Here is a 22,309-nt window from a genome sequence, read left to right as displayed (position 1 = left end):
AAGCAATCAATCAATCAGATTCCAAACTCTCCACCATGGCCAAGACCAAAGAGCTGTCCATGGATGTCAGGGACAAGATTGTAGACCTACACAAGGCTGGAATGGGCTACAAGACCATCGCCAAGCAGCTTGGTGAGAAGGTGACAACAGTTGGTGCGATTATTCGCAAATGGAAGAAACACAAAATAAATGTCAGTCTCCCTCGGTCTGGGGCTCCATGCAAGATCTCACCTCGTGGAGTTTCAGTGATCATGAGAACGGTGAGGAATCAGCCCAGAACTACACGGGAGGATCTTGTTAATGATCTCAAGGCAGCTGGAACCATAGTCACCAAGAAAACAATTGGTAACACACTACGCCGTGAAGGACTGAAATCCTGCAGCGCCCACAAGGTCCCCCTGCTCAAGAAAGCACATGTACAGGCCCGTCTGAAGTTTGCCAATGAACATCTGAATGATTCAGAGGAGAACTGGGTGAAAGTGTTGTGGTCAGCTTAGACCAAAATCGAGCTCTTTGGCATCAACTCAACTCGCCATGTTTGGAGGAGGAAGAATGACCCCAAGAACACCATCCCCACCGTCAAACATGGAGGTGGAAACATTACGCTTTGGGGGTGTTATTCTGCTAAGGGGACAGGACAACTGCACCACATCAAAGGGACGATGGACGGGGCCATGTACCGTCAAATCTTGGGTGAGACCCTCCTTCCCTCAGCGAGGGCATTGAAAATGGGTCTTGGATGGGTATTCCAGCATGACAATGACCCAAAACACACAGCCAAGGCAACAAAGGAGTGGCTCAAGAAGAAGCACATTAAGGTCCTGGAGTGGCCTAGCCAGTCTCCAGACCTTAATCCCATAGAAAATCTGTGGAGAGAGCTGAAGGTTCGAGTTGCCAAACGTCAGCCTCGAAACCTTAATGACTTGGAGAGGATCTGCAAAGAGGAGTGGGACAAAATCCCTCCTGAGATGTGTGCAAACCTGGTGGCCAACTACAAGAAACGTCTGACCTCTGTGATTGCCAACAAGGGTTTTGCCACCAAGTACTAAGTCGAAGGGGTCAAATACTTATTTCCCTCATTAACATGCAAATCAATTTATAACTTTTCTGAAATGCGTTTTTCTGATTTTTTTTGTTGTTATTCTGTCTCTCACTGTTAAAATACACCTACCATTAAAATTATAGACTGATCATTTCTTTGTCAGTGGGCAAACGTACAAAATCAGCAGGGGATCAAATACTTTTTTCCCTCACTGTATATATATATATCTGTTTCTCTCTCTATATATGTATATATATATTTGACTTGGTTGCGTAAGACGTATTGAGGTCATCAGGAGCACATTTAAATTTCTAAATGAAAGCTGCTTCTGGCTTTTCTCGACTAATCCAGTGCTATTTTTAGGTCATTTAACCTGCATAAGTGGAACCCACTGCCAAGATCGCAGCATCTCTGTAACTGGTGATTAATGTTGACAAGGGGCAAAAGCACATTGCTCTTATATATGTAGTCACTGGCACGGTGGGATTCCAAGTTGTATTCTTCACTTCCCTACTTTGTCGTTCCCCTCCCCCGAAATACTGTCTTTTGTTTATTGATAATAACACAGAGGGCTTCGGCATGTAGTGTATATAAGTGCAATCCAGTCTGCAGTTAGGAGAGGTTTTATCTCAAGGGCAGGCTCATAAGTTGAAATTCACCTGGTCATTTTCAGAGCTGTGTTCATCTTTCCCAATCCAACGCATCGCTCAGTGTGCAGTATCTGTGCCGAGTGTCAGTCAGATGCTATTCCGCCTCCCTTTTACAATGACCTTGAGGACATGGGACAGGTCGAGAGTTTTTGTAATTGTATCCATTATAATGGGATGCTGTCGAGCACCAGCAATGAACTCCTCTAACGTCAACTCCCCTGAAGCAAGGGACGAAAAAAAAGGATGAAAAGAAAAGTTTAAGCTTTACAAAACTGCTAAAAGTTGACAGCATTATAAAGTAAAATGTAATGCAACAATCTAATAAGATATTGCCATTTCAAATATAAGGTGCTTATAAAGTAAGTAGGCCTATTTAAAACCCTTTAACTACCTGCTCAGCCAGGCGGTGTTCACTTTCTATTAGTAAAGCTGTGCACAAATGACTCAGAGCTATTATTAGAGCACTTATTAATGTATGGTCAGAAAGTGCCACACAGGTTCAATTGTTTGGAGCAGTCAGTGTTCCAGTGTTTGAAAAGATCTCGAAAATCCTGCTGGAGAAAGGACTGCATCTGACTGCAATACAGTGCCATGACAAAATACATTAATTTTATTTTGGTATAAATATATGCAAACATGAAAGACTAGGGTGACCATATGTCCTGAATTTAAATTAAATGTTCGGTGCCCCAACGCTTCTCTCAAAATCATTTGAATGTCTCGGTTTATTATGGCAAGTCAAATTATAATTTAGAGATATCCTGAATATGCATTTCAGGATATCTTGAATAAAATTTCAGATATCTTTAAACCATTTTAGAGATTTCTGCAAATGACTTCCTGTTCATTTAAAGATATCTGCAAATCATTTCAAGATATCTTTAAATGACTTCCTGTATGTTGGCTGAGATTATCACTTCCTGTTTCCTCATTCAGTTACATAGAAATTGATAAGCTAGTGAACAGGAAGTGATAATCATGGGCTACATATAGGAAGTCAATCTCAAAATTATATAGAGATATCTATAAATGAACAGAAAGTAGTGGCAGATATCTTTACATGATTTGCATATATATCTAAATCATTTGCAGATATCTCTAAATTATTTAAATATATCTCTTAAAAATTAAAACATATCTAATTAATGAAAAGATATCTGCAATCGTTTAAAGATATCTCTAAATGTGCTTTTAAATAAGATATATTTAAATGATTTGCAGATGTCTCTAAATTATTTGCAGATATCTGTAAAGCATTTAAAGATATCTTGAAATATTTGAAGATGTCTTTAAATGATTTAAAGATATCTCTAAATGATAAATTGGCTTGCCATAGTTTTAAGCTTGCCCTTGTTTAGACTCACTTACAAATCTGGTCACCCTATGTAATACTATCTGTTAGATATTGCAAAAACATTTCAGTAAGGTATGAAAAGTTTTCAGCCTCCCAGAAATCCCAGAATGCCAAGTGTCCCAGAATGAGTTTTGACTCATGCACCTAAGTGTGGCCATAATTCATATTTCGATTTTTGAGCTTGAATATTTCCCATGTAATTTCCTTACCATCTCCATTCACATCTATTTTATCAAATATCATGTTTGTGATTTCCTCGGGGGCCATGTCATAATGTCGATTGATGTCTTGTACTGCCTGAAACACAAAACAAAACAAAACAATTATCAATTGGCCAATTAAAGACACTTTAAATAAAGAAATAAAGAAATAGGTAAATCATATTTCTGGCAGCACAGCATGCTATTCTAATAGTGAGTAAAGGTTTCGGTAAAGCTTTAGGCTTTCAGTGGCTTGAATGTTGGTACCATGTGATGTGACTGAGGTTACACATATTCAACAGCCCAAGACAACTGTTTCTAGCCACAAGCAGCAGCCACAAGTTTTGAGTAGCTGAGAAATGCATTATATACAGTTATCACTCAATCTCAGTAAATATTAAATATTAAAAACACATCTTTCATCCCCTGCATCATCACAAGTATATAGAGGCACTACCAAATAAGTAACAATTTCAAAATCAGGAAGCCAGTAAATATTTAAATTAAACTGCTCTGCACTGAAGCCTCTTAACAGCTTATCTCTGATAAGACATGCTGGGCCAAAGCAGGAATAATCAACCTAATCTATAAGGTTACAGTAAAGTCCATAATTGGGCAATGCAAGCATTAATCAGATTACCTTCAGATTATCCAGGCAAATTCATTTCAGACTTAATTCAAATGCTTTATTATTCACAACTTCAGTGCTTTATTTGGAGTTCTGTTGACTGTCAATGTAACTGTGAATTGATATGTGATGTTCAGAGGAAGTTTAATGACATTTGTGGTAAACATTCCTGCTAAAAATGTTTGAAAGGCAATGTGCATTATGAAATTGACCTTTTTGAGTTTGAAGTTTATCCACAGCATAACTGGTGAATTATTTTTGTGATCTAAGTGGTATGGCTGTATAGCAGTATATAAGTTCAGTTACTGAAGTCCAAGATGTTTCAACATCAGGAGATTCAAATAATCAAATCAAGACCAGATAAGAAAGAAGCAGGCGAGATATAGTAGATGTTTTGCATTGCCAATTCAATTCAATTCAATTTTAAAGTACTCAGATGGTCAAATCAAACTTGAAAGCTGGTTAAAATTTGCTTGCATCTAACAACAAACCAATTAAACTTCTAATCAGACCCTGTATGAACTCTTAAAGAACTGGTGCAACCTATCCTGACTTAGTAACTTAGTAAAGGAAAATAAGTTATTTTTCAGAAGGCCTTCTAATCATTATAATGTTAAGCCAACCTTTTTAAGAGCAGTACATGTCATACATATAGTTAGGTCCATACAATTGTTATAATTTTGGCTCTGTATGCCAACACAATGGATTTGAACTTGGGTGAACAGTGTAGGAATTACATCCATTTTTATATGTGGTCCCCCCAATTTTAGGGCCTCAAAAGTAATTGGACAGTTGGCTGCTCAGCTGTCTCAGCTGTTACATGGCCAGGTGTGTGTTATTAGTTCAATTACAGGTAAGCAGATAAAAGGTCTAGATTTGATTTCAAGTGAGGCATTTGCATTAGGAATTTGTTGCTGTTAACCCTCAATATGAAGTCCAAAGAGCTGCCACTGCGAGTGAAGCAAGCCATCGCTGAGAAATCAAAACAAACCAATCAGAGAGATAGCAAAAACATTATATGTTCCCAAATCAATCAACTGTTTGGTACATTCTTAAAAACAAAGAATGCACTGGTGAGCTCAGGAACACCAAAAGGCCCGGAAGACCACGGACCACGAACTGTGGTGGATGACAGAAGAATTCTTTCCCTGATGAAGAAAAACCCCTTCACAACAGTTGGCCAGATCAAGAATACCCTCCAGGAGGTAGGTGTATCTGTGTCAAAGTCAATGATCAATAGAAGACTTCACCAGAGTAAATACAGAGGGTTTACCACAAAGATGTAAACCATTGGTAAGCCCCAAAAACAGGTAGACCAGATTAGAGTTTGCCAAAAACATCTAAAGAACCCTGTACAGTTCTGAAACAACATCCTATGGACAGATGAGACAAAGATCAACTTGTAAAAATGATGGGAAGAGAAGAGTATGGAGAAGGGAAGGAACTGCTCATGATCCGAAGCATACCACTTCATCTGTGAAGCATGTTATGGCATGGGCATGTATGGCTGCCAAGGGTACTGGTTCCCTTGTATTTATTGATGATGTGACTGCTGACAAAAGCAGCAGGATGAATTCTGAAGTGTTTAGGGCTATATTATCTGCTCAGATTCAGCCAATTGCTTCAAAACTCATGCAGATGGACAATGACCTGAAGCATACTGCGAAAGCAACCCAAGACTTTTTTAAGGTGAAGAAGTGGAATGTTCTGCAATGGCCAATTCAATCACCTGTCCTGAATCCAATTCACTTGCTGAAGGCAAAACTGAAGGCAAAATGCCCCAAGAACAAGCAGGAACTAAAGACAGCTGCAGTCCAGGCCTGGCAGAGCATCACCAGGGAAGAAACCCAGCATCTGGTGATGTCTATGGGTTCCAGACTTCAGGCAGTCATTGACTGCAAACGATTTGCAACCAAATATTGAAACTAACAATTTAATTCATGATAATTATGTTAGTTTGTCCAAATACTTTTTAGCCCCTAAAATTGGTGGACGACTTATAAAAATGGGTGTAAATTCCTACACTGTTCACCCAATTTGGATGTAACTACCCTCAAATTAAAGATGAAAGTCTACACTTAAAGCACATCTTGATTGTTTCCTTTCAAATTCATTGTGGTGGCATACAAAGTCAAAATGAAGACAATTGTGTCACTGTTCAAATATGTATGGACTTAACTGTATATGAATTCACACAGTATCATGGCATTTCATTTCCTTGCCTTCAAAACCCATTTTAAAAAAGTGGAAAACACTGTAGATATTGAAACTCCCTATATCCACAAGTATATTTTATGAATAAAACAAAATTAACAAAATTCCATCTGTTATGTGCATCAATGATATATCAAGTTAAGATACAATTACTATTATGACACTGATTCTACTATTTGATAGATCTGCTTTATCAATTTTGTACTTTGATTAATAGTAATATTATTATTACTAATATTTAATGTTTAACCAGTACTTAAATGTTTACAAGCTATAGTCCAACAACTGTAATTTGAAGGAAATTACTCAAGAGCTGAGAAAATGTTTCAGAAGTTATTTTTAGCATGTTATTTCCATCTTTTCTCTAACTATTGCAATTGTGTCTCATAGGCCTACTGGCTCCTTGAGTCTTAAGGGTCTTAAGTCTGGGTGGGTAGATGTATTGAAATATTTATTTTGATAAATATTTAAATCCTGTCCTTTCTCTCACATTTAATAAATCAATGTAAAATAATAATCTTACCTTAAATATGGTTTGAAGTTCTTCCCGGTCAATTTTTCCATTTCCGTCAGCATCATAGAGCTTGAAATACCACTTGAGTTTCTGGTTGATTTCTCCTTTTAATACTAAACTGAGGGCTGCAATGTATTCCACAAAGTCTATAAAACCATCCTGAAAGACAAAGAAATTCAAAAACAAAACACTGCTGTCAGAAAAGTGAACTTCAGATCTGATTTATATAAACTGAATGATGGTATCGGAAACAAAAATGTGGGAAAAGCTCACATGAGCTTCTGAAAAGCAGATTATTTCTACCAATCAGTAAGTATTGTTCATTTCACAACACCTACATTTTTCCCAATAAAACGGAAATTGGCCAACAACAATTGAAGGTATCATAAGATTAAATTAGATTAGATTAGATAAATATAACTTCATATCAATGTCAGCAAAATGAAATAAATAAACAAACAGTACTACTTAAATTCATCCTTTTAGAGCTATTTATATGCTTGTTTATTTCCATACTTTCACTTATATGAGCAATTGTAGCTTCCTGGAATCATATCATATAGTCTCATCATGTTTAAATGAAACTCTCTGACCTGGATTAGCACTAGTCTTGAACTACTCTACCTAAATATCATTGGATCGTCCAAGACTTGTGCTAATCTGGGTCTCTGAAACCAGCCCTCTGAGTGAGTAGCAAAATAAACCTGCACAAAATCTCAAATAAAACTAGAGAGCTTTTCTAAATTGGGCATTTATATAAATTGAATTAAATGTTCTGGTGAATTTGGCAATACAGTTAGTGTTGCTTATCTTAGTTAAAAAAATATATATTAAAAACTTTCCTTCTTTGTCTAGGGTAATATTTTCCAACCCTAGTTCTGGAGTGCCCAAATCCTTCTGCTTTTGTAGGTGTTTTCACTGTCTTAAACTCACCTTTATCCACGCTAGTTTAGAAACATATTGATTCAATTAAGCCATTGAGGGTTTGGATAGAAAGAACATCTAAAAACTGTAGCTCTCCAGGAGACTTCTGCAGTATCCATAAACTTAACTCTTATTGCACTAACTAGGGGGAAAAATTATAGTAGTTTACAATAATATTTCTGTGGAAACTATGCATTTTACACTGAGGAATTTCCCAGAAAAACAAAAAACAAACAGAAAAAAACATTGTTAATATGCAACACTCTAATGCATATTATGAATATACATACAACAGTTTACAAAACAATGGCAAATTAGTGTGTTGTCTGAAAATTGGCCAAGAACAGTAGATGTAGGTACATTGACTGTAGTTGTGTTTTGCTTGTTTTTTCTACAGTAATTTACAAAAATATTTCTGCAGAACCTGTACTCTTTATATAACCTTTATTCCCATAATACGTAGGAACAAAGGCTGAATAGTAAAAAGTACTGAGATTTTCTTCACATAGATGAAATTATAGAGGAGGTAATATTGAGTGTGTCTCTACATGTTCACAGCCTCACCTCCTCAGACACACCAAGGTATTAACTATAGTACTACCTCTATAAGGTCAAGACTTACATGACAATAATGAAGTGGGCTGAATTTTAACCCTGGAAAGCCCTTACCATCCACTGCCATTGCTTTATTAACTGACACTATGAAGTGTGAGACTATACGTCCCTCCGTGTTTGTGTGGAAACCTGACCAAACACATCTTAACTTTGGGCAAACAGAGCATTTCTTTCACTCTGCTGCATCCTTTACATAACTGCTCCAGAGAAGAGTTCAGAAAATAGCTTGGCTAGTTTGATTTAGCTCCAGTGGTTTGAATTGTCTCCCATTATCCTACTCAACATTTTCTCTTTTCAAAATGTATAAACCAACCCAATACATAAAACCAATACTTCAGGGGTCTCCTAGCTTGGTTCTGGAGAGATGAATCCATTACCCTTAAATTATAGATTTTACAAGGACATGACAACATTAAGCAGGTAGTCTTTTGGTAACATTGGTGCTTTAGAGATTGTTTTAAACAAACACCTGCATTCCCTTTAGACCCTCAAGGACCACCTTTCCCTTAAATGAACAAGTGGCTTAACCTGAATAGATAATAATAATACATTATAAAAAATTAACATGTGTTTCCAGTCTCTGGAAATTGATGATTTAGAGGTGACTTCTCACACTAACTGGACTGGGGCTACCCAGGACCAGGGTTGGAGACCACTGCAGAAGATCATGAAATGATCCTTATCCCTCAGTTGCTTTCTCCCTTGTATCAGATCAGCATTACCCATTTTCCCCTTCCTGTCATTGGCAATATTTTCCTCTTGTAGCCATCTGCTACAATTACTTCAGAACACCCTATTTTCTGACCACAGTTTTCTCCGTTACTGCGGTGCTAACTCTCCAATCCTTTGCTATCCTCTCTGGCACACATTTAGCCTTTTCTTGACTGTTAATCTGGCTTTGCTGGTAAGCTTTACTTTTAAGACCGTACTTTCCCTCCTCAGAAGACAGTACTTTAATGCTAATCGGTTGACCTCTAGATACTGCAAGCTATTTGGCTACCCTTGTGTATTCCTGCGATTTGGTTAAGCATACATTTTTTTTATTTTATTTTTATGAATAAGATATACACTCACCTAAAGGATTATTAGGAACACCATACTAATACTGTGTTTGACCCCCTTTCGCCTTCAGAACTGCCTTAATTCTACGTGGCATTGATTCAACAAGGTGCTGAAAGCATTCTTTAGAAATGTTGGCCCATATTGATAGGATAGCATCTTGCAGTTGATGGAGATTTGTGGGATGCACATCCAGGGCACGAAGCTCCCGTTCCACCACATCCCAAAGATGCTCTATTGGGTTGAGATCTGGTGACTGTGGGGGCCAGTTTAGTACAGTGAACTCATTGTCATGTTCAAGAAACCAATTTGAAATGATTCGACCTTTGTGACATGCTGGAAGTAGCCATCAGAGGATGGGTACATGGTGGTCATAAAGGGATGGACATGGTCAGAAACAATGCTCAGGTAGGCCGTGGCATTTAAACGATGCCCAGTTGGCACTAAGGGGCCTAATGTGTGCCAAGAAAACATCCCCCACACCATTACACCACCACCACTAGCCTGCACAGTGGTAACAAGGCATGATGGATCCATGTTCTCATTCTGTTTACGCCAAATTCTGACTCTACCATCTGAATGTCTCAACAGAAATCGAGACTCATCAGACCAGGCAACATTTTTCCAGTCTTCAACTGTCCAATTTTGGTGAGCTTGTGCAAATTGTAGCCTCTTTTTCCTATTTGTAGTGGAGATGAGTGGTACCCGGTGGGGTCTTCTGCTGTTGTAGCCCATCCGCCTCAAGGTTGTACGTGTTGTGGCTTCACAAATGCTTTGCTGCATACCTCGGTTGTAACGAGTGGTTATTTCAGTCAAAGTTGCTCTTCTATCAGCTTGAATCAGTCGGCCCATTCTCCTCTGACCTCTAGCATCAACAAGGCATTTTTGCCCACAGGACTGCCGCATACTGGATGTTTTTCCCTTTTCACACCATTCTTTGTAAACCCTAGAAATGGTTGTGCGTGAAAATCCCAGTAACTGAGCAGATTGTGAAATACTCAGAGCGGCCCGTCTGGCACCAACAACCATGCCACGCTCAAAATTGCTTAAATCACCTTTCTTTCCCATTCAGACATTCAGTTTGGAGTTCAGGAGATTGTCTTGACCAGGACCACACCCCTAAATGCATTGAAGCAACTGCCATGTGATTGGTTGGTTAGATAATTGCATTAATGAGAAATTGAACAGGTGTTCCTAACAATCCTTTAGGTGAGTGAATTACCAATAAATAACTAATTTCTCACCAGAGTCCGAGAGAGCTAAAGAATATACCAAAGATTAGGCAGGCATCCAAGCATAATCTCTCTCTCTCTCTTTCTTTATATATTCTGTGGGCAGAACTCAATGAATTAAAACTTTCACTGTAATTAACTTGTATATTTTTCATTGTTTCTCCTCTGGTTAGTGACAGTGAAACAGCGCTCTCTTGTGGTGAAATACAGAAAGTATTCATCCAGTCTTTGTCAGTATTTCAGAAATGTACTTTGTATTTTAATGATCTAAAAATGTTCGGGATTTGCCTGCTCTTCCTTTTTCCAGCGCTGAGCTGCAATAAATTATGTTTTAGCTCGTGTTTGTGTTTTGTTGTTGTTTTTCTCTTGGTAAAAGCATTTTAGCACCCTTTTAATAAGTGCAAATAAGTGTTGTTTTTAATTTGACCTATTTTTATATATTTGCACTATATACAGTGAGGGAAAAAAGTATTTGATCCCCTGCTGATTTTGTACGTTTGCCCACTGACAAAGAAATTATCAGTCTATAATTTTAATGGTAGGTGTATTTTAACAGTGAGAGACAGAATAACAGCAAAAAAATCCAGACAAACGCATTTCAAAAAAGTTATAAATTGATTTGCATGTTAATGAGGGAAATAAGTATTTGATCCCCTATCAATCAGCAAGATTTCTTGCTCCCAGGTGTCTTTTATACAGGTAACGAGCTGAGATTAGGAGCACTCTCTTAAAAGGAGTGCTCCTAATCTCAGCTCGTTACCTGTATAAAAGACACCTGTCCACAGAAGCAATCAATCAATCAGATTCCAAACTCTCCATCATGACCAAGACCAAAGAGCTGTCCAAGGATGTCAGGGACAAGATTGTAGACCTACACAAGGTTGGAATGGGCTACAAGACCATCGCCAAGCAGCTTGGTGAGAAGGTGACAAAAGTTGGTGTGATTATTCGCAAATGGAAGAAACACAAAATAAATGTCAGTCTCCCTCGGTTTGGGGCTCCATGCAAGATCTCACCTCGTGGAGTTTCAAAGATCATGAGAACGGTGAGGAATCAGCCCGGAACTACATGGGAGGATCTTGTTAATGATCTCAAGGCAGCTGGGACCATAGTCACCAAGAAAACAATTGGTAACACACTACGCCGTGAAGGACTAAAATCCTGCAGCGCCCACAAGGTCCCCCTGCTCAAGAAAGCACATGTACAGGCCCGTCTGAAGTTTGCCAGTGAACATCTGAATGATTCAGAGGAGAACTGGGTGAAAGTGTTGTGGTCAGATGAGACCAAAATCGAGCTCTTTGGCATCTACTCAACTCGCCGTGTTTGGAGGAGGAGGAATGCTGCCTATGACCCCAAGAACACCATCCCCACCGTCAAACATGGAGGTGGAAACATTATGCTTTGGGGGTGTTTTTCTGCTAAGGGGACAGGACAACTGCACCGCATCAAAGGGACGATGGATGGGGCCATGTACCATCAAATCTTGGGTGAGAACCTCCTTCCCTCAGCCAGGGCATTGAAAATGGGTCGTGGATGGGTATTCCAGCATGATAATGACCCAAAACACACAGCCAAGGCAACAAAGGAGTGGCTCAAGAAGAAGCACATTAAGGTCCTGGAGTGGCCTAGCCAGTCTCCAGACGTTAATCCCATAGAAAATCTGTGGAGGGAGCTGAAGGTTCGAATTGCCAAACGTCAGCCTCGAAACCTTAATGACTTGGAGAGGATCTGCAAAGAGGAGTGGGACAAAATCCCTCCTGAGATGTGCGCAAACCTGGTGGCCAACTACAAGAAACATCTGACCTCTGTGATTGCCAACAAGGGTTTTGCCACCAAGTACTAAGTCGAAGGGGTCAAATACTTATTTCCCTCATTAACATGCAAATCAATGTATAACTTTTTTGAAATGCGTTTTTCTGGATTTTTTTGCTGTTATTCTGTCTCTCACTGTTAAAATACACCTACCATTAAAATTATAGACTGATCATTTCTTTGTCAGTGGGCAAACGTACAAAATCAGCAGGGGATCAAATACTTTTTTCCCCCACTGTATAATGTTACATAAGGGTCCAGGAATTGAATGTTACACTTATAACTTATAGTTCAGACATTAATAAATAGTGGCTTCTTAATGTACAATGTTAAAGATGCATTCCAGTGATGTTGGGGGTTGTGTACCCATTCTGTCTAATCAGGCATTTTCTTTCTTTATTTTTTATATTAAGGGGACCCTATTTTGTTCACTAATACATTCCCTCTTGCACTGAACAAATGCTCAGGGATGTGTCCATATTGAAGCACTTTTGGGGGTAAGGCGAGTGGAGAATTGGTCTATATTGTCTATTGTGTCCATGGCAATAAGATATCACTGTTGTCTATTGTGTTAATGTAAATTTAAAAATAATTTTATCACTAGCAAATTGTAGCAAATATGGTGGTACATTTTTGCTGGATTGTTTTGAATAGCCCAGCTTATCCTTATAATTTGCTTCAATCTTAGTTTACAAACTGAAACAAAATCTGTAAACTGAAAACATAAAATCAGTGTTGATACTGAGGAAGGTCCTGGAAAATAACAACCTTCAAGCTACCAAGCTACATTTTCAGCAACCTGTCAGCTGATACAGACTGCTGTTACTTCCAAGAGCCGATTCCAAGAGGTGTTATAGTACTTTATACTTGTATATACAGTACACTATGTTAAAAGTCAATGTGTTTCTGGATGACAGTTTGTAAAACTTTTGTAAGCTACTAATGGTCTGTGTGTTTCCAATGATCAATCTGCTTATCTTTGATCTTATGTGTTTTCGTATATTTGTGTGAATAGAGAATTAGCCGTCTTGAGTCTTTTGCAGTTGTGTAACATTATTATTATTATTTATTTATTAGCAGACGTCCTTATCCAGGGAGACTTACAAAATATAAGAGCAATAACAAAGTGCAATAATACAGTATAACATATAACTCAGGCCCCTCCCCAGACCCTGTATTAATACTTGCCGAAGATACATAATTTCCTTTTCCATCGGCACTCCGTCAGCACCCTCCCGAGCCCCTGCCCTCTTCATGTCCTGTGCACGTTGCTGTCAAACATTAACCCTTGCTAAATGTTATATTGTTGTTAATTAGTCTGCCCACAAACATAGCAAATAAAAGCTTATTACATATTTGCATTTCTAACTATTCATTTGTTTTTAATTTATTGTTTCCAGTTTTGAATATGGGAAAGACACTTTTTATCTTCTGTTAATTATTAATAAATCACATATAAAAGCAAATTTTCCAGTACTTTCCAAGTCACTTCAGTAACATGGAGCAGCAACTGATGCTATTCACTGTGACCAGTTTGTCACACAGTAATTAGGAATAACTATTAATCTTGGTAAAGGTGCTATGCTTAATATACAAGTTTGTTTATTTGAATTTAATTGAAACCTTTAAAAACTTTCAAAATTACCTGGTGTCTAGGAAGTCATATAGTTTCTTTAACAATAGAAGCTGAAAAAATAGCTTCCAGTCTACCTAAAATAAAATAATTTGAATGTTTGTTTTGGTCTGTTTTTATATATATATATATATATATATATATATATATATATATATATATATATAAAGGCATGTATATATTGAGAAACTTTTAGCAGTGGCCCTTGACTTTCTATAGTTAACTCAGTATACTGTAAGTCAATTGCTAGCAGAATGTGGAACAAATCATTCCCACTCGTGTCTTCATATTTTATTTTGCATTTTAAATCACATATGGGAAACCATGCACAGAGCAGTGCTCCCAAAATGTCAACCTCTTGTTTACAAATGTCATCCTGGACATAGAATGATCGGTATTTAAAAAATCTTCAATTATCATCAACATTTCAGGATGCTTAAATGCTAGCGGTGCAGGTTTCACCAGATGTACATGTGTTTTTAATAGTTTTGTTACGTTTAACGAGCATGAAAACACAACACAGATCAGATTCTGTAGGTCAGTTACAGAGGATCTTTGACCAAAAAGTGTTTAGATGGAGAGAATGGGGGATGATTGTTAAATTTAACAAAACGAAACATTCTTTTCACTGATACTCCAGCAAGGGACGAGTGACTGATACTCAGCCTATATGACACATCCCACGCCCTCAATCCTATTCTGATTCATGTTCAATTTAAAGGCCTCTGAGGTCAAGCAAACCAACCAACATACTTTCATATCCTTTTAACGGTTGCTAATACCCCATACATGTATTTTGATTTGATTCAAATTTTCTACCTCTGGTTTTTCAAACTTTTTAAAAATTGTAATTATTGATATCACTGTCAATAATATCATCAGGTCAGAATTACAATGCTCAGATGATACATTTACTGTTAGTTATTCCAATGCTCTTGTATGTCAACTACCAGCTGCATAAAACATATTTGATTTTTTCCTTCAATTGCGTATTTCATTGGAAATGCGTATGTCACAGGAAATGTAGGAGAAATTTGTTTTTTTGTAACTGGACACATATTTCATAGTTCCTGCATAAGCATAATGTTTATTTTAGAAGCTGAATTGAAGGATACATGTAGTATGTCCCATTCTATGCACTGGCTATCAAGGGGATCTTGATCACTGAGAAACTACATAGCAGACTTATGAGGACTGATTCATCTGAGCTTCTCCATTTCACAGACAACCAAACCAAATTATACATTAATGAAATTTGTGTTGAAAGGTTCTCTAAACTCAAACTGTGATAGCAAAATGTTACATGTTTTATTACCTATAAAACTATGAACCATACATAAATACCAAAACAATCTAAATGTGACTGACTTGTACCTTCTCTTCATGCAGTCCACAAAAGTAATAGACTATCCTGTTGGTATCCCTGCATATGAGAATCAGCATTCTAAACCACTCGTGCATAACAAAGCGTCAAAGTGTAGACCAGGATCATGTCTGAGCTCACACAATGCAATTAATTGCAATCTAGGCATATGCAGCAATTACAGATATCACAGACCAGGCTCCAAATGTCATTTGGTTAACCTTCCAACATTGCGCTGTTACCATGTTAATAATTAAATAATTGTGACACCTATGGCATAATTAAAGTAATTATGAATGGATGGACCATGCATCTCCATGCATGCATATGCAGGTGCATGTACTGGTAAATATAATTTATACAACAATATTCATATACCACTCTGCATATGAGCCACCATTTTTATATAGCACACACAATCTGTTTATAAGTCACAAGGCATTTTTTGTTTAGGCATTATTTGGGGTTTGGCAGTGTTAGCTCCTTGTCATTGCTGCAAAGTTTTTAGCAAAAGTGCTAGAATGTGTTTATAAGTGTGTATTTGTATCAGGATTCAAATGCATTTACAAATGGATTCCAGAGCACTCTCCTGTGTAGTCTTCAAAGTGAGACCTTTTATGTCACAGCTCTACTAATTCCCCTCCGTGTGACTGAATTGAGCCACTTCAAAACTGTCCCCATCCCTGGTGGAGAAGATCCTGGACAGACACATTTTACTGCATTGATGCAATAGAAGTGCAATGTGAAGGTCTCAACACCCTTAATATAAATGCAAAATACCAGGTTACAATGTATGTGCAATACAATGGTCTCCAAGCCTACTCACTTGGTGGGCTTTGAAAGTTAATCAGAGGTATCGTTCTTACCCCATTCATGTCAAACGTGTGGAACACCTGATCGATATATCCTGTGGCTTCTTCATTCATTCCCTGTAGCCCCAGGATGGCTTTGAGTTCATACAAGGTGATGAGGCCCGAGGGAGACTCCCGCATGAACTTGTTGTACCAGTGGTGCATGTCCACTGCCATGATGTCGTCAGTGGTCGACCCATAGGCACCCATTCTTCCCTCTCCGACTCAATGTCTCACTGAAGAACTGTCTGGGCTCCTTCCTGAGAGCTGCTGTGGACCTCTCCAGGAACAAAACTGAGCAAGTGGTGACTGATTCGTAAACCTCTTATGCCGGGCCACTGCAGAAGACAGCCCCACCCTCAAAATAGCCTTTTAATGAGATCACTGTGCGTCCACCATATAAATGGAAAGGTCTTAACATGTAGATGGAACACAGTGTTTATGTAAGCTGCACCTGCTTGCTCACTGCCATCTCCTCCTTTATGCAATGGGCAAAGTAAAGGCAAAGAAGTTCATTCACCCCTCTCCCCTTCCCAGTCTTTGTCTCGTGGCAAACACTAAAAAGCAGTGTGGCTCCAAGGTCAATGGCTTTTACTGTAACCTAGGCTGCACCACCTGCATTCAACCACTAAAGCATATGAGCACTTGGAAGAAAGCAGCACCTTATTGAATAGAGTCTTTGAGCTGATTGTTGGTATTGCTGGTATGTTGGTACACATTGATTTGAGTTGTGGAGAGGAGATGAGGGGTAGGGTTAATCAAATTTCAACTCCCTAAGTACAAGGGTGTTTAATTAAATATCAGTAATATTCATGCCCCACAATTGTTTTCTCTTTGGCTTTTTACATTGACATACCTTACTCATGTATTAAATACGAACCTGTATTCTAATCTGATTCATTTGAATGCTAATAATAACTGAAAGCTACTTGAATGCCAGGTAAAGAGCTGCTTGCGGGACAATATACATCTACAGTTGCAGTTGAAAGTGTTCACAACCTTAATTTGAAACAGTATTATTGGTGATTAATCTGATTGAATAAATATTGTCCTTTAAACAATATTTATTTATCAATTATATATTTTCAGAATTAACTGAACTCTCTCAGGTGGACAATTCCCTACTATGTACCATAGTGTGATGGGCTGCTAAAAGGTAAACTATCATAGCCCACTGCAAATTGTGGAAGCCCAGTTTTCATCAGATGGACTCTACATTCCATTTCAATATCACATTTAAGAAACATAAAATCAGACAGAAACAATCGTAAAGCTCAGAGAATATACAGGAAAGCATGCTAAGTATATCAAATATTTATGCAATTATATTTTTGTTTTATAGCATTCAGCACTCACATATTTATTACAACCCCAATTCTGAAAAAGTTGGGACAGTATGGAAAATGCTAATAAAAACAAAGAGGAGTGATTTGTAAATGTACTTTGACTTGTATTTAAACAAAAAACATATAAATATTGATATTGATGTTTTTCGTAATCAACTGCATTGTTTTTTGAAGGTAAATGTTTATTTTGAAATTGATGCATGCAACACGTTCCAAAAAACTTGGGACAGTGGCAATTTAGGACTAATAGCGATGTGACAAGTTGAAATAATAAGGTGATGTGAAACAGGTGAGGCAATCGTGTAATCATAGTGATGAAATGCATTTCTTTCCCTGTGTGTCTGTGTAAACAAGGTCACTGTCTCGTGGCCTTGCTGTGCTGCGGTATTATGCCATAGTGCAACCCTGATACCCACAGGAACATAGTCTGATAAGAACCAGTTTTCTGCAGCAATTTCGGCTTGATACATCGTACAAACCCCCCTTATATTAAACATTACCTATGCTTTACATTTTCTCCGGTTTAACCATATATGGGTTTTCCTAACGAGTTGTCAGGCAGAAACCGAACTTCCACTCATCACGGAACAGACATGAGGCCTCAGTTATCTTTCTCTCCTGTCTGGTCTGCATAAAAGTGCATTGAATTAGTGAATTTAATTTTCAAATGACTTTTTAATTTTTTGCATTTTCCATACTGTCCCAACTTTTTCAGAATTGGGGTTGCAATTAATCCTAAATTATGGTCATAAATTACATGTAAATATTTTTTTTTAGGTTGCATTGAAATGTATAAAATGCACCTTTTATATTATAGATCAATTGTATGAAGGAAGCCTGTTTCTTTGCGCTTCTTCAAAAGAGCTTGAACAGCACATCTGGAAACCCCTGTCTGCCTTGAAATGTCTGCCTGGGAGAGACCATGCTGATGCAGTATAACTACCTTGTGTTATGTTGCTGTGCTCAGTCTTGCCATGGTGTATGGCTTTTGACCGTAAACTATCTTCAGCAACCTCACCTTGTTAGATGAGTTTGGCTGTTCCTCACCCAGTTTTATTTCTCATACAAAGCAATTTCTGTTTCAGTTAATGATTCTGTTTCAACCTACATATTGAATTGATGATCATCAGCACCTGTTTGGTATAATTGTTTAATCATACACTTGACTATATACCTACCAAATCCCTGACTTTGTGCAAGTGTACCTAAAAGAATTGATGCTGTTTTGAAGGCAAAGGGTGGTCACACATCAAATATTGATTTGATGTAGATTTTTCTTCTGTTCACTCACTTTGCATTTAGTTAATTGATAAATATAATCTATTAAGATGTCTATTTTTGAAAGCATTCTTACTTTACAGCATTTTTTACCACCTGCCTAAAACTTTTGCACAGTACAGTATATATATATATATATATATATATATATATATATATATATATATACACTCACCTAAAGGATTATTAGGAACACCATACTAATACTGTGTTTGACCCCCTTTCGCCTTCAGAACTGCCTTAATTCTACGTGGCATTGATTCAACAAGGTGCTGAAAGCATTCTTTAGAAATGTTGGCCCATATTGATAGGATAGCATCTTGCAGTTGATGGAGATTTGTGGGATGCACATCCAGGGCACGAAGCTCCCATTCCACCACATCCCAAAGATGCTCTATTGGGTTGAGATCTGGTGACTGTGGGGGCCAGTTTAGTACAGTGAACTCATTGTCATGTTCAAGAAACCAGTTTGAAATGATTGGACCTTTGTGACATGGTGCATTATCCTGCTGGAAGTAGCCATCAGAGGATGGGTACATGGTGGTCATAAAGGGATGGACATGGTCAGAAACAATGCTCAGGTAGGCCGTGGCATTTAAACCATGCCCAATTGGCACTAAGGGGCCTAAAGTGTGCCAAGAAAACATCCCCCACACCATTACACCACCACCACCACCAGCCTGCACAGTGGTAACAAGGCATGATGGATCCATGTTCTCATTCTGTTTACGCCAAATTCTGACTCTACCATCTGAATGTCTCAACAGAAATCGAGACTCATCAGACCAGGCAACATTTTTCCAGTCTTCAACTGTCCAATTTTGGTGAGCTTGTGCAAATTGTAGCCTCTTTTTCCTATTTGTAGTGGAGATGAGTGGTACCAGGTGGGGTCATCTGCTGTTGTAGCCCATCCGCCTCAAGGTTGTACGTGTTGTGGCTTCACAAATGCTTTGCTGCATACCTCGGTTGTAACGAGTGGTTATTTCAGTCAAAGTTGCTCTTCTATCAGCTTGAATCAGTCGGCCCATTCTCCTCTGACCTCTAGCATCAACAAGGCATTTTCGCCCACAGGACTGCCGCATACTGGATGTTTTTCCCTTTTCACACCATTCTTTGTAAACCCTAGAAATGGTTGTGCGTGAAAATCCCAGTAACTGAGCAGATTGTGAAATACTCAGACCGGCCCGTCTGGCACCAACAACCATGCCACGCTCAAAATTGCTTAAATCACCTTTCTTTCCCATTCAGACATTCAGTTTGGAGTTCAGGAGATTGTCTTGACCAGGACCACACCCCTAAATGCATTGAAGCAACTGCCATGTGATTGGTTGGTTAGATAATTGCATTAATGAGAAATTGAACAGGTGTTCCTAATAATCCTTTAGGTGAGTGTATATATGTATATATATATATATATATGTATATATATATATATATGTATATATATATATATATGTATATGTATATATATATATATATGTATATGTATATATATATATATATATATATGTATATATATATATATATATATATATATTTGTCAGGCTGACACTGTTCCTCTATTCTCCACCAGAGGTTGCCTACACACCTGGTTGTCTTTAATTCTTCTCAGGATCTTTGCTTCCCCTCACCTGATTATTGAATTATGTCCTCATCAATTATCTCACACCTCTCCCCAGTTACCTCTCCCCTTTCTTTAGTATTTATACACCTCCGATTATAACATTTTTTGCAAAGTTTTGTCTTTCCTTCATTGTGATTATCTCTGAACCGGCTATTCCCAGTTTAGTGTCCTAGTTATTGACCACTGCTTTCCCTACCTATCTTTGATGTGGAACCTTATCAAAAGCTTTTTGAAAATCTAAGTATATCATATCATATGCTTTCATGTGATCTACAGCTGCAGTTGCATGTTCAAAAAATTGTAATAAATTAGTAAGACATGATCTGCCTCGTCTAAACCCATATTGACTATCTCCAAGAATATGGTTTTCATTAGATGCTCCTCTATTTTCTGTCTAATCATATTTTCCAACATTTTACAAGTGATGCAGGTGAGACTGATTGGTCTGTAATTTCCTGGCTCAGTTTTGTCCCCTTTCTTGTGGATTAGTATGACATTCCCCATTTATGTCATTTGGAATAATTGAGTTAGCGGCCTATAAATAATTTCCCTCATTTCTTTAAGTACTGTTGGAAATATCCCATCTGGCCCAGGTGATTTGTTTGTTTTTAATTCTGCTAGTCCCTTTAGTACCTCCTCTTCATTTATCCTGATCTCTCTTAGGGTTTGACTGGACTGATTGTCAACCTGTGGCATGTCATCTGTTTTTTTTTTGTAAAAACCTCTGTGAAATACTCATTTAGAACATTTGCCACATCTTGTTCGTTTTCCAATATACCTCAATTTTTGCCCTTTATCTGTTTCACTTCCTCCTTTATTGACCACTTGCTGTTGTAATATTGAAAAAAGCTCATTGCATTGGTTTCTTTCTATTTCCCTCTTTGCTTTCCTGATCCCTTTCTTAAGATCTCTTTGCAGCTCAACATATTCTATGTATTTTGTTTCGTCACCATACCTTTTGTATGCGCTATACAACATTTTCTTTCTCTTTATATTTTTTTGCATACCTCTATTAAACCATTTTGGCCAGTGTTTTTTGGTCCTCAATTTACTAAGTTTTGGTACAAATTGCTCCTGAGTCTGAAGTAGTATATTCTTAAAATATACCCATCCATTTTCAACTGAATCTGTATCCAGTGTGCTCCAGTCTACCTCTTCTAAGTGCCGTCTCATACCTTCAAGGTTTGCTTTTCTAAAATTGTAGACCATTGTTTTAGACTTGGACCTTGTTTTTTGAAAGAATGCCTCAAAGCTAACCATATTGTGATCACAATTTGCCATTGGTTCTCTAACTACTGTCCCCCTGACTCTATCTTGGTCATTTGAAAAGATCAAGTCAATACATGCACTCTCTCTGGTTGGTTCCCTGACAAATTGAGTTAGAAAGCAGTCATTTACCATCTCAACCATTTCTATTTCTGCTTCTGTAGTCCCCACTGGGCTTTCCCAGTCTAAGTTTGGGAAATTGAAATCCCCCATTATAACAGCCACATTCTTGCTACATGCAGTCCTGATTACACTGTACAATGCAGCATCTTTCTGAATATCTGAGTTTTGTGGCCTGTAACACACTCCTACCGCTAATCCTCCAGATTTCTTGTTCAAAAGTTTCACCCACAAAGATTCTGTTCTGTTACTGGGATCTAATACAAGTTCTTCTGCCTCAATTTCATTTTTCACATATAATGCTACCCCACCCCCTCTTCGATTTTGCCTGTCTCTCCTAAACTGTGTGTATCCTTCCAACTTGTATTCAACCCCATCATTTTCTGTAAGCCATGTTTCTGTCACTCCTACAACATCATAGTCACACGCCAGCACTGTGGCTTCCAAGTCTAACATCTTGTTCCTTATACTCCTGGCATTGAGGTACAAACATTTCAGGACTTTCCTACTAGCAGTTTCCCTTGGTTTTCTTTCCTTAGAGGAACATCTCCCATTGTCAGAGCTCCCTGCCCCCTTGGTTCCTA

The 22,309-nt window shown here is 38.0% G+C and overlaps 1 protein-coding gene across 1 annotated transcript; it reads right to left on the bottom strand.

Annotated features, from left to right (window-relative positions):
• Positions 1-1,170: 1,170 nt before the first annotated feature.
• LOC136747361 (guanylyl cyclase-activating protein 1) lies at positions 1,171-16,462 on the bottom strand. Its single transcript, XM_066700294.1, has 4 exons — positions 16,107-16,462; positions 6,612-6,761; positions 3,256-3,343; positions 1,171-1,910 (listed from the first exon to the last, which is right to left on the bottom strand). Exons 1-4 carry the CDS (start codon positions 16,299-16,301, stop codon positions 1,780-1,782), a joined length of 564 nt encoding a protein of 187 aa, XP_066556391.1. The 5' UTR covers positions 16,302-16,462; the 3' UTR covers positions 1,171-1,779.
• Positions 16,463-22,309: the final 5,847 nt, after the last annotated feature.

The sequence above is a fragment of the Amia ocellicauda genome, chromosome 3 (genome assembly GCF_036373705.1).
Source record: "Amia ocellicauda isolate fAmiCal2 chromosome 3, fAmiCal2.hap1, whole genome shotgun sequence".
Taxonomy (NCBI): Eukaryota; Metazoa; Chordata; class Actinopteri; order Amiiformes; family Amiidae; genus Amia; species Amia ocellicauda.
This window is presented reverse-complemented; position numbering and strand designations above follow the sequence as displayed.

Excerpts from the sequence above, each read along its gene's own strand:
- LOC136747361 (XM_066700294.1), bottom strand. The coding sequence starts at position 16,301 with ATGGGTGCCTATGGGTCGACCACTGACGACATCATGGCAGTGGACATG. Across the intron at positions 6,762-16,106 it reads ACACGTTTGACATGAATGGG|GATGGTTTTATAGACTTTGT; the intron begins GTAAGAACGATA and ends TTTGTCTTTCAG. Across the intron at positions 1,911-3,255 it reads AATAGATGTGAATGGAGATG|GGGAGTTGACGTTAGAGGAG; the intron begins GTAAGGAAATTA and ends CCCTTGCTTCAG.